The sequence below is a fragment of the Atractosteus spatula genome, chromosome 3 (genome assembly GCF_055471065.1).
Source record: "Atractosteus spatula isolate fAtrSpa1 chromosome 3, fAtrSpa1.hap1, whole genome shotgun sequence".
In the NCBI taxonomy this organism is placed as follows: domain Eukaryota; kingdom Metazoa; phylum Chordata; class Actinopteri; order Semionotiformes; family Lepisosteidae; genus Atractosteus; species Atractosteus spatula.
In genome coordinates, this window is record NC_142708.1 from 1,516,121 (window position 1) to 1,532,219 (window position 16,099).

The 16,099-nt window shown below is 49.4% G+C and overlaps 1 protein-coding gene across 2 annotated transcripts; it reads left to right on the plus strand.

The window, feature by feature from the left end:
• The first annotated feature begins 2,903 nt into the window (after positions 1-2,903).
• Positions 2,904-14,513, plus strand: cd8a (CD8 subunit alpha). Of its 2 annotated transcripts, XM_088911523.1 has the most exons (7): positions 2,905-3,019; positions 4,081-4,404; positions 4,809-4,898; positions 9,426-9,545; positions 10,651-10,690; positions 13,437-13,498; positions 13,790-14,513. In XM_088911523.1, the coding sequence occupies exons 1-6, from the start codon at positions 2,965-2,967 to the stop codon at positions 13,486-13,488; spliced, it is 681 nt and encodes a 226-aa protein (XP_088767649.1). In that variant the 5' UTR covers positions 2,905-2,964; the 3' UTR covers positions 13,489-13,498; positions 13,790-14,513. The 2 variants fall into 2 exon arrangements, with proteins under 2 accessions (XP_088767648.1, XP_088767649.1); XM_088911522.1 differs by lacking the exons at positions 13,437-13,498; positions 13,790-14,513 and having other exon boundaries at positions 2,904-3,019; positions 10,651-12,009.
• The last annotated feature ends 1,586 nt before the right edge of the window (positions 14,514-16,099 follow it).

Here is a 16,099-nt window from a genome sequence, read left to right on the forward strand (position 1 = left end):
ACACACTTCTGGGGGTACAGTCTGTGACGGAGGGGTGCACACAGACTCTGCTCTCCTCCATGCCTCAGGAACGGCACACTGAAGATGGCCGCAGCTGTGGGAGCTGGGAACATGCTGCTGGAGACGGCTCTTTCATCCTTCGATCATTCGGCAACTATGGATCACGCAGGTTCGGAGGAATGAATGTCCTCCTCTCCTTCCCGACCTTCTGAAGACCCCAGGGCATCCCCGCAGGAAACAGAATCCCAGCTTTATACATCATTAGCGTGGTGAAAACAACAACCGCTGTTGTCATTTGTTATTTTACCATCGACAGCTTACCTAACACAATCTAGTTGATAGTCGCACCCAGCACTTCAGGGATGTCGTCGTTATTTCTCGTACTTCTAGTCTCTGGTCTTTCTTCTGTCGAATGGAGGTGCTTTTTGAAAGGCAGCGTCTGTAAGCTGTGATGGGCTAAGTAATAGTCATTTAGAAACATTATGGCAAAATATGCACTATGAATTAAAATATAATCTATTTTTTCAGTGAAAGAACAGCAAGCTCTGTGGCAGCTTATGCCTTTCTGCGTGACCCTTTTTTTAAGGTTGTTTTGAAACAATTGACACCTTCTCGGTGGTGTCTGACTTCTCGCTCTGCTGCGCTGGGTGTCTGCAGGGTCCCAGGCAGCCGGCAGTCGTGTGCTCTGCGCTCGTGCCGCAGGCTGCAAGCGGGCCTGTGGTTTGTGTGGAAACCAGGGCACTGAGCTGATTGGTGGGACCCAGCTCTGAGAGGCTTGCAGACCACCGTGTCTGCAGAGACAGGTTTGCAAAACATGCAACAAGAAACTTTTTCATCAAGGCTGTATTGCTGAAATAAATGACGCAGTGAAGAACCCGAGGCTGGGATTTTAATGTCTTTGTAACTTTGTTCATCACTGAAGTGGGTCGGTCCACCTCCAACAGCAATTCCCAGTGGAAGACCTGGTGGGGTCACTTCCAGCAGATGTGCCCAGCTGTGCGGGGGGACGCGGGACCACTTGCCCAAGAGCAGACAGATGCTTGTTTTTAATGAACTGTAAATGCCAGGTGCTGTTCTTAATGGTGCACCAGAGTCACATGGGCAATAATATCAGTGGAGACTAAAATATAACCATATTCTAAATGAGATCTTACTAATGCATTGTATTCTTTCAACATTACTACATCCCTTGATTTAAATTCTACACTTTCACTCTATATCCTAACATTCTTTCAGCCTTTTCGATTCTCCACATTGTCTAGAAGATGTAAATGATATGTCAACATCAACACCATAGTTTTCATAAGAAGCCTCTTCCGGCTAAGTTTCACATTTTGTATTGATAGCCTATACCTCTGCTACCCACATGTAGTGTAATGCTCTGAACGTGCCTACCTTAAACATCACCTGGCTGGTGTTTGTCTGGCTTTGAATTTACTACAGTGCTTTCTAATCCTATTTCACTAGGAATGACAACACCCAAGACGAAAGTGTCATGGAGCGAATTTGTGGCTTAACCCGCTTGGCTGAGGGCTGGCCTCCCGGCCAGAGGACAAGGAGGTCAGGACCCCCTGCAGGGTGACCCAGGGGCAGCTGCAGAGGGGGAGATGGGGTGGAGGGGGGATGCTAGAGACATGAAAGAGAGAAAGAGGGAGGGAGGGATCTCGTAGGTATTTATAGCGTTTGGGAGAGGAATGGATTGTCAGGAGCGATTGATAATTACTGACAGCTGAGGCTGATTAAGTTTGGTTGTTGTCATCCCTCCCAAACTTTTGTTATAAACTCCATCTTGGTAACTGCTAACTTGACTAGTGTACTAACGATTCCCGAACCTAGATCGCAGATATAAATCAGTAAGAACAGTGGCCCTAGTACAGATCCCTGTGGTACTCCACCCATTGCATCACAGCAGTTTGAACTTTCACCTCTGACTTCTACTGTATTCTTTTGACCAATTCTCAATCTAAACAGACTCAGTCCCCCAGCTGCCTACTGCCTTTAATTTGAATCTTTCATGAGGAACTTTATCAAAAATCTTCTGTAAATCTATCGCATGCTGTGTGTGTCCATTACTATTCCTGCTTGTTCAAAAAACTCTACCAATGTTAGTTCAGCTAGACCTGCCTGTTCTGAACCCATGTTGGTCATTCTTGATTTCGGGGACATCGGTCAGTGTATGAGAATTGCCTGTGAGAGGGATCGGTGTCAGATCATCAATAAGAGCTTAATAATAAGCTTTCATTTACAAAGCACCTTTCCAAACTCAAGGATGCAGATCAGGGAAAACTGACCAAAGCAGTTTCTCGATTCAAAGTCATTATCCAGGCGACAGGCAGAATCGGGCAGGATCAGGCTTGGTCAGGAGCAGTAACAGGGAATGTGCTTCATCTCTTCCAGGTGTCAGAGGGCCTGGACAATGTCAGGCAAATGGATTATTTCAGCATCACCAATGAATCAAGGACCCAGACAAACAAAACTAAAAGCTGAAGTTATTTCTTTTAAAAAAGAAAGTTGCTTTTTTATCCAGTTTTTATATCATCTCGGGTGGTTCATTAACGAATTGTTTCAACGAAGTAATTTAGACACTGCTTGAAAAAAGGAAAGGCTACACGTGACCTTCAGACACTGGATTTCCCCCAAAAAGGATTTAAGGCGGCAGTGAGCCCATAGGGAGCCGGTAAGCTCGCCTGTTTATGTTAAAACCTTTCCTCTAAAATCGTCTTAAGGGATAGGTGCTGTACATCAGCACAGTTGTACCGTTTTTTTAGTTAGCTGCAAACATTGCGGTGAGCAGTGAATTTTGTTTTTTTTTGTGAATTATAGAGGTCGTAGAGAAGTGAAATACTGTATACGCCCAGATGACACTTGGGCGAGAGTCACTTCCTGAGAAGTAACCCCCCCAGCCCCTTCACCGAGGCGCCCAGGACCGAGCCTCAGAGCCAGCGGAGCTGTCGGGGCGTCGCGATGTTGAGGGCGGCCGGACTCGTGGCGCTGTGCAGCCTCCTGCTCCAGCCTCAGCGTGAGTAATAACCTCCATGTGCGCAGAGCCGGGTTTACACCTCATGCCATCCACGATACTACACATTTACAGTGTCCTGCAGCTACAACCTCAGACGTTTGCCATTCTTATTTAGTGGTGTTAATGGAGATGTTAGAAGAGCTGACTCTGTGCGCTTTTATGGGGAAAGTTTTCACGTCCCCCTGGGGTTGGGGGGGATTCCTGTATCCTGAAATCCCACGGGATGGAGGCGCCTACGGCCCATTCGGAGCTGGGAGCTGGGGCGGCTCCGCGGACCATAAAGGTGTTCAAACAACAGAGGACGAGCGCGTCTCTCGGTCATTTTGAGCTCCATCCCCAGTTTGTTGGGAAATTTTTTCTTTGACCAGTTAAGACAATCTATCCTTAAGTGAGGATACAATTTAAAAAAAAAGACACACAGGAAAATCCAGATAAACACTTAAGCGAGACGGTGCGTTTTTAAATGGGATCTGACGGGTCACATCGTCACCGCTGCACAGTTTCTCCCGCTGCCGCCGCATCTCGACGGGTTGGGCTCGTTAGACAGGTCTTCACAGAGCCCACGGGCTGCTGCAGCGGTGACATTTCAAAACAGAAAAAATCCGTAAAGAACGGAATCTGTCAAATTTAAGCCGAAACGAGGTCATTTTATTTTCGTTAAAAACAGCGGACGGGAGAGCCGCGTTTTGACAGTATGTCTGTTTTAGGAAAACATTTATAAAAACACACAGTGACCTACATTAAAAAAATTCCTGCATCTCCACGGCGAGGTAAGCACCCAACTAGATTGAAAACAGGGTCGTGTTATTAATTTAACACGACTTTCTCCCGTTTCTGTTTTATGTGTGTGTTTTTTTGTTAGATTGTACGCGATTAGAAACAAGTTAATAATATTTTTAAAATATCCCCCCCCCCACAGCAACCTTTTTATTTCGTTTTCTGCAGTTTAGTATTTAATCCTGTTCCACTTGTTCGTGCTTTAAAAAAATGTTATGAGTAGCAAACCGTTATTTTAGTACGAATCGATGTATAAAATTTAAAATTTATTTTCTCTTTTAAAGCGACTTGTATGCAAGAACCCTTAACTGGGACAGAGGGGGGTTCGGTGAACATCAACTGCAAACTGAACACTGGCGGCTCGGAGTCCACAGTGTACTGGTTCCGAGTCAAAGACAAGACCACCGACACCTTGGTTGCCGTGAACAGTCTGGGGAAACAAAAGTTTGAAGTTGCCAACAGCAGGTTCACACCCAGCAAAAGCTCGGGGACGTACATGCTGAAAATCACGCAGTTCAGGTCGGCAGAAGACCGCGGATTGTACAGCTGCGCCACGCTCGTCAATAATAAAATGATTTTAGGGGCTCTGACGAAAGTTTCAGCAAAAGGTAAGCGCTCGCCACAAATTCTTGTGCTTTGTGTTCATTGAATCGCGTGCAGTATAATGCTTTAATTAGCTCGAATCAAAAGAGAAAGCTGCTTTTTCTGAACAACGGGATTTGTTCCTGCCAACTCTATTTTCTAATGTTCCCCTTTCAGACGGCTGTGAGAGACTGTAACGCGCTACGGCTGTAGATAAAGAGCAAAATGATTTCGCAGCGATGAAGACATTCCACAGGAATTAGATGAGTTCAGATCAGTTTAGCTGCCACCCAGGTCTGCTCACACGGCGCGCTTTTAACTGTACCCTTTTTCTAAGGCAATACCGAAGAATAAATTAAACATCATAGAATGACTAAATTATAAATAATAATAATAAATGGCTTATTCTTTCACTCGTTTGTATTTTTAGAACAAACGCCTACCACCACTAAGGCGAAGCCCACAGAGAAGACGACGCGCTCGCTGATCACGAACAAGCCGTGTAACACGTCGGCCTCAGGTGAGGTCGTCCTCGGTACTGGGTCTATTCTGATGACTGTTACACAGCCTTGCAGAAGCGTGCAGCGCCCTGTACAGTTTTCACTTCTTGTTTTGTTTTAAAGCTGACTACTTCACAATTCTCATGACGGCACTTAATATTCGTTACTGTACATACTCAGCCTTCTCCACTCGTTCAAAACAAATAAAGAAAAGTAAGCAGATAAAAAAAAAACGTCATCATTGGTTGGTTGTGGCAAATGTGAATTTATTTAGGTGCACAATTACCTTAATGAGCCACACAGTTGTGGAGGTGTACGGCTTCACGTGGTCTCAGAACAAATACACCCGTCAGGTGGAGAATTTCAGGTAACGTCAAGCGAAGATTGAAGATTCAGCCCTGAAGACCCAGGAGGTTTCAAAGCAGGTCAGAAGCAAGCTTGCTGGAAAGGGCAGGTCAGGAGAAGGGTAGGAAAATCCTGGAGTCTCCGGACATCTCAGTGAGCCCAGAGTACTCGCCCTGGGCGAAGGCGACGGTGTCTTCGTCCCACCAGGCACTGAAGCCTCACTCCGACTGTCCCTCCTCACCGAGCCGCTGGCCTGGCGGGGCTGCAGAGCTCGGACACGGCTTTGGGAGAGCTTCAGAGTCCGAGCTGGGAGTCGTATCTGGGCTGTACGGCACAGCAGCTGGAGGACACCAGCACTGAGGAATCCTGCACGGAGTTTGCAACAGTGCACCTGCACCTGAAAACAGCTTGGCCCAAGGTGTTCTGGTCTGATGAGAGCAAACTGCAGCTTTGTGGTCTGAATCCCAAGTGTTCCCTTCTGCTGTGTTGGGGTTAGGCCAATCTCCTGGTGCTGGTACAGTCACGCTTCATAGGGCTGGAGCAGAGTAAGGTCAATACTAGAGGAAAACCTGTTTCAGTCTCCTGAAGACTTCAAACTGTGGTGAAAACTCCCCGCTCAGCAGGATAATGATGTAAAAGCACAAGACCTGAGCTACGCTGGAGCGCCTTCAGAATAAGAGAGCTCATGAGAGGCCCAGTCAGAGCCCAGACTCGAGTCCTGTTGAGAATCTATGGAAAGAGATTTGAAAACTGTTGCTGTCATTAAGTTAATCCCCGAGCAACCTGAGATAAATCTGCCAAGACAAATGGACGAATACTGTAGCCAGCCAGTGTACAAGGTTAGTAGAGAGTTAGAGCTATAACTGCTGTCAAAGGTACTTTCCACTAAATATTGTTCATGCCTCTGAATGCTATCAACATTCTTCAGTCTTGTTTTCTAGTTTTTGTTGACATTTACTGCAATGTATCTCTCCTAGTCTTCAGTTTGAACATTCTAGTTATGAGTAAGTTAAGTTTACTTTCAAAAGTGTATGTATCCTTTTTTAATTTAGCAAAATATGACCCCTTAAGAAGGCTCTGGATGTTTTTGCAAGGCATTGTAGTTTTATGAAGCACTGCAGTTATTTCCTGTCCTCGTGTACAGTAGATGCTGAATGCAGAGTTTGCTACTTACATAGTTTTCTAGCTGCCTCTGTTAAAAACTTGAGGACAAAATGGCGACCAGGCAGCCATCTTAATTTCCATAGGCGCCCTGACAGCCTTGGACAGTACTTGCCAGGTGTGGAGCTGGCAGCAGGCAGCAGGAATTTTTAATTTCAAGATTGGTGCAGCAACCTGTGCTTTAACAAACCCGAAGCTCGAGGTGAAGGTTGTTGGTGACCTTCGTCAAGCTTGATCTGGAGCAGTGTAGTGGCTTCCGAGATGATGAGTGAGAAAGTTTTGTGTTTTTGAGGCTGCAGATCCTGCCTCCATCTAGGTTGATGCACAGTGTTCGTTAGATGACAAGTCCAGTGTTGGTCGGCTGCCTGTTTGTGAGCAGGACAAGATCACTGTGATCACTGGGGCTTTCAAACCTATTGATTACTGTATCTGTGTGGAAAACCTGAGATTTGGCAGGTGGAGGCGAAGGGAAACAATGGTATATTCTGTAAGATGTTCAAGGCAGTGCTGTAGAATTGTTGGCCATGTTGTTTATTTTCTGTTTCCGGAGAGATGGAGAATCCACTCTTGTCTATCAGCCAGGAAGCACCGAGACGCCTGTCCCGGGACACGAGGAGTAAGGAGCATCCAGGCGTCCTCTGGGGTGCTCGCAGCTGGGGCAGCATTGAGCGCGGGGCTCGTGGCTGAGATTCCCCAGTAGCTGTGTGCAGGGAGGCCCAGGGGTCACTGTTGAGGGTCCCATGAGGGAAACTACTAGCCTTAGTGGAGCATGCTGGGATAGCAAGAGCCTGTATTGTCCCTGTGGGAAGGTTGTGGCTGGAGGTCCCTCCTGGTGCTGTGCTGCAGTACCCCCCTCCTCAGCAGGGGGGCGCCATGTCTTTCAGCAGGCATGGTAATTGTGCATACCAGTTACCTGCCCACCTGATATAATCTTGACACAATATCTGGCTCTTACTTACAATAAAAACATGAACTGCTTCACAAGCTTGCACATAGAATGAATCTATAAGACATATGGCGGGGAGCGAGCTCTACACCGTTACTCAGACGAATTCCACTGTTTGATGAAAGTTTGTAATTTCACTGCGTATGTCCCATGTATACAGTCTGCAGACACCAGCTCTGTCTGCTTGCAGACGTCTCCAGTGCCAAGATCTGCCCCCAGGTGCCTCCACAGGCTCTGAGATGCCTGTGCTTGCCTGCGCTTGTCTGCTCGGGGTCATGACAGGTGCACTGACAGCCCCTGAGTAAAAATGGGGCTACGTGTTTTCAGTGCTTTCGGCAACCCATTGTAGCAAACTCTCCCAGCTGCTGGAGGAACAGGGGCAGGTGTGAGAGATGTGTGTAAACTGAATTTCTCTGAAGGTGTGCAGAGCAGCTGACTCCTGGCCCTGCAGTGTAAGTCAGTCTCACAGGTACATGGTCCTGCACTCAGTGTGTCGACAGAAGAGACACAAAAGACAGTATTTTTATTGATTATGAAGAGAATGTTACTCCATTCAATATCTCAAGCCCTACACAACTTCTCTTAAACTATATGCAACATATTTTAATACAGTATCTGTGAATGGGAAGAAGTCATTTCAATGATACAGACTCAGACCAGCTAAATTCTAGCTTTTCTAGAGAGGGAAGTTCTTTCCTTTCCTCTCCTCAATAAATACAAAACAACAGAGTATTGCAGAAACAGTGACACAAATCAATTTTTCAAACATGTGTGGTTAGGGGGATAGCTGTACTTCTCCTTTCAATTGCCTTATTCTGAACATTTAGAATAATGTATATGGTTCACCTGTATTTAAACATGTCTTAGTTTGTGTCTTGAGACAAGTCATCACAAAAAAGGTACTGGTGAGACAAAGAGTGATCATTTATTCAGGTCAGTTATCTTCACTGTGAATCACGAAGTCGGTTTTACTATAATAATATTTAATATTTAACAGTAACTGGGCCATTCCTAGTGAGCCTGCCTCTATACACACTGAGTGGCGGGCCATGCAGGACTGAGCCGCTGGGTGAAGACTGACGCTGCGGGGCCTGAGGTCAGCGCAAGAGTAATGAACCACAGCTCAGAGACAGGAACTGACAAGCGGAAAGAGAAAGCAAGAGCAGGGAAGAAGAAGAATAGACACCTAGACCTCATCATCATCACCAGAAGCTGTGCCTCTTGTTCAGACTTGAAACCAGATTCGGCGCTGGTCTCCTGAGCGCTGAAAGAATACCCGAGCCTGGGCCTTATCAGAAAGGGATTGCCTGTCGTATCTGTGGGAGTTGTGATTTTCTAGATTTTGGAGTCCTCAGGCAATGAACACCTCTCTTATTTCAGCGATGCCTTTGTTAGCACAGGGAAACTGGTTCCCAGTCATCGGCATGCATCCATTCGGAGAGAGGTGTAGCTCCTGTTAGTATCCACTCTGTTGGTAAGGATGCAGATCCTCTCTCTTTTAAGAGTTTTTGCATTCAGATTATAAGAGAGAGAATTCTGAGTTTTCAGTGCCTGTAGGAGGCAGGGCTCTGAGACTCACAGAAATGTGCATACCTGTTCCTGGGGTAATTATTGTGAATTGTGTAGTTGTGTTATTAAATATTTGTCTGTCTTGTATGAATTACTCTGTTATCAAGCTCTACAGCAGGATGAAAGACCCAGTGGTCATGTGACGCTTGGTGACCCCTGCCTTTAGGAGGTGGAACTACTTTTCTTCATCATTTGCTTGTTTGGCAAGCTGGTCTCAGGATGTGATTCTCATTTCAGTCTTGTTTTCATTGTACAATGTCCTCCACTCACAATATCATAACATATCGTGTCATAACGCTTTCACCAGAGCTGAGCTTCCCTGAGTACATCTGTCCCGGCAGTGAGGGTTTCCTGCACGCTGGTCACTCCTCCAGCAGCTTGCCCAGGGATGAGCAGGATGATGGATTTCCTCGCTCTGGGCTTCGTGTTACTCTTGTGCTCTAAGATTGTCAGGATGTCACAAAGCAGCAGTAGGTGAGCCTGTGTTTTAGACACGTGAATCACTTGCGTTCTTTCTTCTCTGCAGTGCCAAAGGCCGTGCAGCACAACCCTGCGCTGAGCTGTGATATCATCGTGTGGGCCCCACTGTCTGCGGGCTGTGGGCTGCTCTTCCTCATCCTCATCATCACCATTACCTACTGCAACAGTAAGCACTGCTCCCAAGCCCCCCTCTGAACTAAGCTCTCAGGTGGAAACGTGTGTGAAAAGCTAATCGACTCTGCCTTCTCCTGTCTGCTGATAGCACCCAATCACATTGATTACTATTCCAGTGTGAGCCAGGTCTCAGGTCCGACGTGTTGTCAGAAGAACAGCTACACATAAGAGGAGCCATTCAGCCCTTCTGGCCTGTTTGGTAGTTAGTAGCTAATTGAACCCAGGATCTCATCCAGCTGTGTCTTGAGTGTATCTGCTTCAACAGCAGGGCTGGGCAGCCTGTTCCACACTCCCACAACTCTTTGGGTAAAGGGGTGCCCTTGAAATGCACTCTCACATATGATGCTTTGCTAAATTATTCACCCCATTCAAACGATATCCCATTTTGTTTCATTACAAATAATTTGTGCACATCTTTAAAGTGAACGTTTTCAATCCAGAATTAATTCTGAAACCGAAGACTTCTAGGTATGAAAGGACATAAGTGTCAGCAAAACCTGCACTGTCCTCTGGCAGGGGACTTCAGAAGGGACACTGTTAACTACTCTGTGACAACTAAATCCACATTTGTCAGTATTTCAAAGCAGAGGTGAGCTTTTTCCCTGCTGTGGAGATGAGGGATGGTGTCCTTTCAAGCAGAGCCGAGGCTGCTCTGCAGTTCTTGTTAAACTGCTGTTTCTCAAGAGCTTTGCCCACCTGCTGCATGGAGCTGGAGTGTCCCAGCACGTCCCCGAACCAGAAACAGACGGTTTCCTAACGCGGCCGCTCGGAGTCTGTCAGCTGCTTCAAGAGAACTTAAGGCTTGTGACCCCCTCGCGGGAGGTCCGGCTCTCAGCTTTCCCACTGGTGTGTGCGTCCTGTCTGCGCGCCCCTGGAGGAGCCGTCAGTCCGCTGGTTTATAAAATAATGATATATAAATGTCACGTCAGCCGTGGTTCCCAGCTTGTCTTCATAAGGGGCACGCAGACCTGTACAGACATATTCAGGAATCGCAGAGAACGGCCCAGACGAGGGTTTATAATCATCTTTCTCTCCACCTTGGCTTTGATAACGCGCCGGCAAGCTGAAGAACGAAATGTTTTCTTTTCATTTTTCAGAGGTCCGAACGAGACGCTGTCCTCACCACTACAAGAGAAGGTCAGATGATATGTTTTTTTTTTTACAAACTAAACATCTTGTTCTTTTCAGGATTTTGAAATACACATGGCGGTTCCCGTTACAAAATAGCTGATGTCTTACGGTTAAGCGAGAAATATTGCAAATTATTACTTATGTACAAACCCGGATTACCTAACCGGATATCTGAGAAAATATGCTCACAGGGAAGTGAAAAATGTTTCAGAAAATGCTGAATCAAGCTGTTAGTCTCAAGAATTACTACCACAAAAAAAGATAAACTCAGCCCGTTTTTCAGCCAAAAATAAAACAATTACACTTTTTAAAGTTTTTATTTAAAAATCAGAAATACAAAAAAGCAGACAAAACATTAAAAAGATACAGATATAGACACTTCACAGCCAGAGGAATTCACAATTATAAAAGCTGAAAATTAAGCTTTTTACATATTTCCATGATATGTCTTGCCTTTTGATTCTTTAAATTTCTAATAGAATTTAAGTAAAAAAGGAATTGTACTTGAAAAGCATTAATAGAGGGAGCCGTATTAGACTATTTACTGTCAAAACGCGCATCAGAAGTGTTTTCACAATAAATAATATTCCGTCGAAGGGTACGGAAACTGCTGAAATTCGCAGATCTCGCCACTGCCCTGGGCTGTCACGCTCGCCGGTTCCTCGGATTCTCCCACGAACGTCCTGCGGTCCGTGGGCAGTACCGCGCGCGCCAGTCCGCTCCGCTCTGGACAAACCCCACACTGTCCCCTGAGTCTGCGAAATATCTGACGACCACTGATTGGTCAACCCAAACGAAATATTGGAATATAGTCAACAATCATGTTTGTTTATTGGCCTAGTTAATCGTTATAAGTTACTCATTTGCATTTAGATGTTTTATAAACGTTGGCGGGAGAAAAATAATTCCTGTTTTATGGTTCCACATAAATCAGCTAGTGTACGTCACGTGCTCTTTTCCAAAGTCAGGCGGAATGACCGAGGTACAGTTTGCTCTGGGGTCTCGGGGCGGTACTGTCCCGAACTCGGGGTACAGCGGGCTGAGAGGGGCGGTACTGTCCCGAACTCGGGGTACAGCGGGCTGAGCTGGGAGGTAGTGTCCCGAACTCGGGGTACAGCGGGCTGAGCGGGGCGGTAGTGTCCCGAACTCGGGGTACAGCGGGCTGAGCTGGGAGGTAGTGTCCCGAACTCGGGGTACAGCGGGCTGAGCGGGGCGGTAGTGTCCCGAACTCGGGGTACAGCGGGCTGAGCGGGGCGGTAGTGTCCCGAACTCGGGGTACAGCGGGCTGAGAGGGACGGTACTGTCCCGAACTCGGGGTACAGCGGGCTGAGCGGGGCGGTACTGTCCCGAACTCGGGGTACAGCGGGCTGAGAGGGACGGTACTGTCCCGAACTCGGGGTACAGCGGGCTGAGCGGGGCGGTACTGTCCCGAACTCGGGGTACAGCGGGCTGAGCTGGGAGGTAGTGTCCCGAACTCGGGGTACAGCGGGCTGAGCGGGGCGGTACTGTCCCGAACTCGGGGTACAGCGGGCTGAGCTGGGAGGTAGTGTCCCGAACTCGGGGTACAGCGGGCTGAGCGGGGCGGTACTGTCCCGAACTCGGGGTACAGCGGGCTGAGCTGGGAGGTAGTGTCCCGAACTCGGGGTACAGCGGGCTGAGCGGGGCGGTAGTGTCCCGAACTCGGGGTACAGCGGGCTGAGCTGGGAGGTAGTGTCCCGAACTCGGGGTACAGCGGGCTGAGCGGGGCGGTAGTGTCCCGAACTCGGGGTACAGCGGGCTGAGCGGGGCGGTAGTGTCCCGAACTCGGGGTACAGCGGGCTGAGAGGGACGGTACTGTCCCGAACTCGGGGTACAGCGGGCTGAGCGGGGCGGTACTGTCCCGAACTCGGGGTACAGCGGGCTGAGAGGGACGGTACTGTCCCGAACTCGGGGTACAGCGGGCTGAGCGGGGCGGTACTGTCCCGAACTCGGGGTACAGCGGGCTGAGCTGGGAGGTAGTGTCCCGAACTCGGGGTACAGCGGGCTGAGCGGGGCGGTACTGTCCCGAACTCGGGGTACAGCGGGCTGAGCTGGGAGGTAGTGTCCCGAACTCGGGGTACAGCGGGCTGAGCGGGGCGGTACTGTCCCGAACTCGGGGTACAGCGGGCTGAGCGGGGCGGTAGTGTCCCGAACTCGGGGTACAGCGGGCTGAGAGGGACGGTACTGTCCCGAACTCGGGATACAGCGGGCTGAGCGGGGCGGTACTGTCCCGAACTCGGGGTACAGCGGGCTGAGCTGGGAGGTAGTGTCCCGAACTCGGGGTACAGCGGGCTGAGCGGGGCGGTACTGTCCCGAACTCGGGGTACAGCAGGCTGAGCGGGGCGGTAGTGTCCCGAACTCGGGGTACAGCGGGCTGAGAGGGACGGTACTGTCCCGAACTCGGGGTACAGCGGGCTGAGCGGGGCGGTACTGTCCCGAACTCGGGGTACAGCGGGCTGAGCTGGGAGGTAGTGTCCCGAACTCGGGGTACAGCGGGCTGAGCGGGGCGGTACTGTCCCGAACTCGGGGTACAGCAGGCTGAGCGGGGCGGTAGTGTCCCGAACTCGGGGTACAGCGGGCTGAGAGGGGCGGTGCTGTCCCGAACTCGGGGTACAGCGGGTTGAGCTGGGAGGTAGTGTCCCGAACTCGGGGTACAGCGATGCGGAGCGCTCTGAGCGCGGCACGTGGAGTTGTAAGACGTGTCTAGTTGTCCTCTTCGTGTTTTCTCTTGTAGACCAAAGAAGGAAGTAAACGGAAGACCATCGGTTCCGGACAGATATGTTTAAGCAGAAACAGGTAAAGCTGTATGAAAGGGACAACTAGTCTTACAGTCTGTAAATTGTCTGTAAGCTGTAAGTCTTGGCCGCCGGGTTGGGGAAGGTCTTCTTTAGCTCAGTCGCCAAGACCCCTGTTGAGCAACACTGGAGAACCGGGTTCGAGCCCAGGTGGTGAGGGACGAACTGGGGCGGGAGCCCTAGAGACCGAATCGGCTACAACAAGATAGTAATACACCATTTATAGCCACTGCTTCTGAAGGCCCAGGGTAGCTGTAAGACTAACAGCGCTGTCCGTCTGTCTGTCCGCTAGTGTCCCGAGCCTCCAGGCCGCGCTGTGGAGTTCAGCGTCTCGTTTCTCTACACTAAAGCTGTACAGCAGGCTTTGATGCCGCATGGTTATGACTTCAGAAAACCAGCAATCGGCAGGATTCATGGCAAAATGTGTATCTTATAAATTACACATTTGTCACCTGAAGAAGGCTCCACGGCCGAAACGTTGTGTTCTCTTTCTTCTTTTTTTCAGCATGGAATAAACCTATTACTTGTTCCTATCTTATAAAATGTTAATTCTTGCCCTACTGTATGTTTGTGCTGTATAAAGGTTGTTCAGAGTCCTGAGAAACTGTAATTGAAGACTACGGCTTTCTGAATCCATGCCTGTATATGTTAACCATTGCGTTTAATGCAGTCGCATTTTCTCAAGTTTATTTTTTTAATACAATGCATCTATGTGTATATCAAACACACGTCCCATATAACTGTGCATCCAAGACTTTCAGTTTACTGAATTGAGATTGAATTGAGATATTGAGATCTGCAGGTGTAATGATAATAGATTGTTTGAATTAAAATAAACTTAACTGATAATCATTTTACGCATGTTCTCTTTAGTTTGTTAATATATGGACAGGCTTGCCCAGCGGTGGCTGAACAGATTGAAAATGCAGCCTAGAGTTTATTTTAGCGTGACAAGAAATGTTAATGTCGCAGAAGTATGCCGGGCGAGAAATAAAGCGATGTTTTGCACAACCCCACTCGTGTCCGTGTCTTGTGCTTCTGTACCGGCTGTGTTCTGCGCGAGGACCTGCCCTCTGGGCCGGACAGCGACACGTGCCGTCGGCGTGACGTCACCGAGCCGCGTCTCTCCGGGCGGTGCCGCGTGCGCGTAAATTCCACGCTGCCGGAAAACTCGTGACCCGCGTCCTCTCGCTCTCCCACGACCTTGTCCCCGCTGACCGCTCCCGCCGAGTGCGGGGGAGTCGTCCCGCTTCCCCTGCGAAACCGCTGAGCGCCACAGAACCGGGCCCGGAGACTCTGCACCCTGCAGCTCCCTCTGTGAGAGACTCCGGCCCCGGGTGCGAGCTCGCCTGTCCCCCGTCCCAAGGCTCGTGAGGACGGGTGCGCAGGAAATGGAAACCACCCTTATGAAGAGCGCTGGTCCTGGTACATCACCACGCGTGGTCGTTTCTGTAAGAGGGAAACGCCCCCGCAGGGTAATTGTCACAAGGCCGGCGGGTAACCGCTGCAGTGAAGTGTCCCAGGACACCACGTGTGCGGTAAGGCGTAGCAATGTCTTGGGGTTGTGACACCAGGCAGTTCATAAATCTTGTTTTAGGGGTGTTGTTTAGGGGTCGTTAACAACCACAGGCAAGTCGCGAGTGAGCTCACGGCTCCTCTCGCCTTGAGCAGAAGAACACACCACCGGTGCGGTACGGCACCCTGCCTCACCACAGTTCACACAGCGCTCACAAACCGCACGAGAGCTGACGTCAAGGACGAGTTCGCGGATCTGTCACCAAACTCGCGCCACGCGGGTGGGACTAGTTTGTCTTTGTACTTTTCAGAGACTGGCGCCACCCCATTCAGAGTAGCGGGAAGACGACATCATAACCTCAGCCTGCTGAATCTCCACGGCCACACCTGGCGCTACCTGTAAGATTACCTATTCTAGAAGCAGACACGTCCCCTCAGTCTTCACCCGAGCTCAGGAGTGCAGGTGCTGTGTGTACGAACGCCAGGGGGTCATACAGAATGACAGACGAGAGTCCAGAGACTGAACAATGCCAAAGAGGGCCAGATATATCGACTTTTATCCACAGCTCCAATCCTGGTGCTTTGTCCTGTGTCACTCAGAGATCACTTTATTGGCCATATACAGTTTCTCGTATGAGGAATTAATCTTTTCACATACCCCAGCTTGCTCTCCATGAGACACACAGACAGGGAGAGAAGCTGGGGGTCAGAGCCCAGGGTCAGTCATTGTACAGCACCCCTGGAGCAGCTGGGGTGAAGGGCCTTGCTCAGGGGCCCAACGGAGTAGGATTCCTCTGCTGGCCGCAGGATTTGAACCAGCAACCTTCCAGCCACAGGCGCAGATCCTGAGCCACAGAGCCACAGAGCCACCAGACTGCTCCTCACAAGGTTGGCAAGAGAGCGAGCGAGCGAGTGTCTTTAAAGAACAGGACGAAAGCAGAGCCTGCAGCGGACCAGGCGGTCGTGAGCTGTGCTGTATAAAAAGGACCGGAAACCGGGGCCGTCTCTCTGTGCTGCTGTGCTCGGCTCAGTTCAGGCCAGCTCCTGCTCCGCTGCTGAAGAACCACAGGGCTCTGTGAGCCGGGAC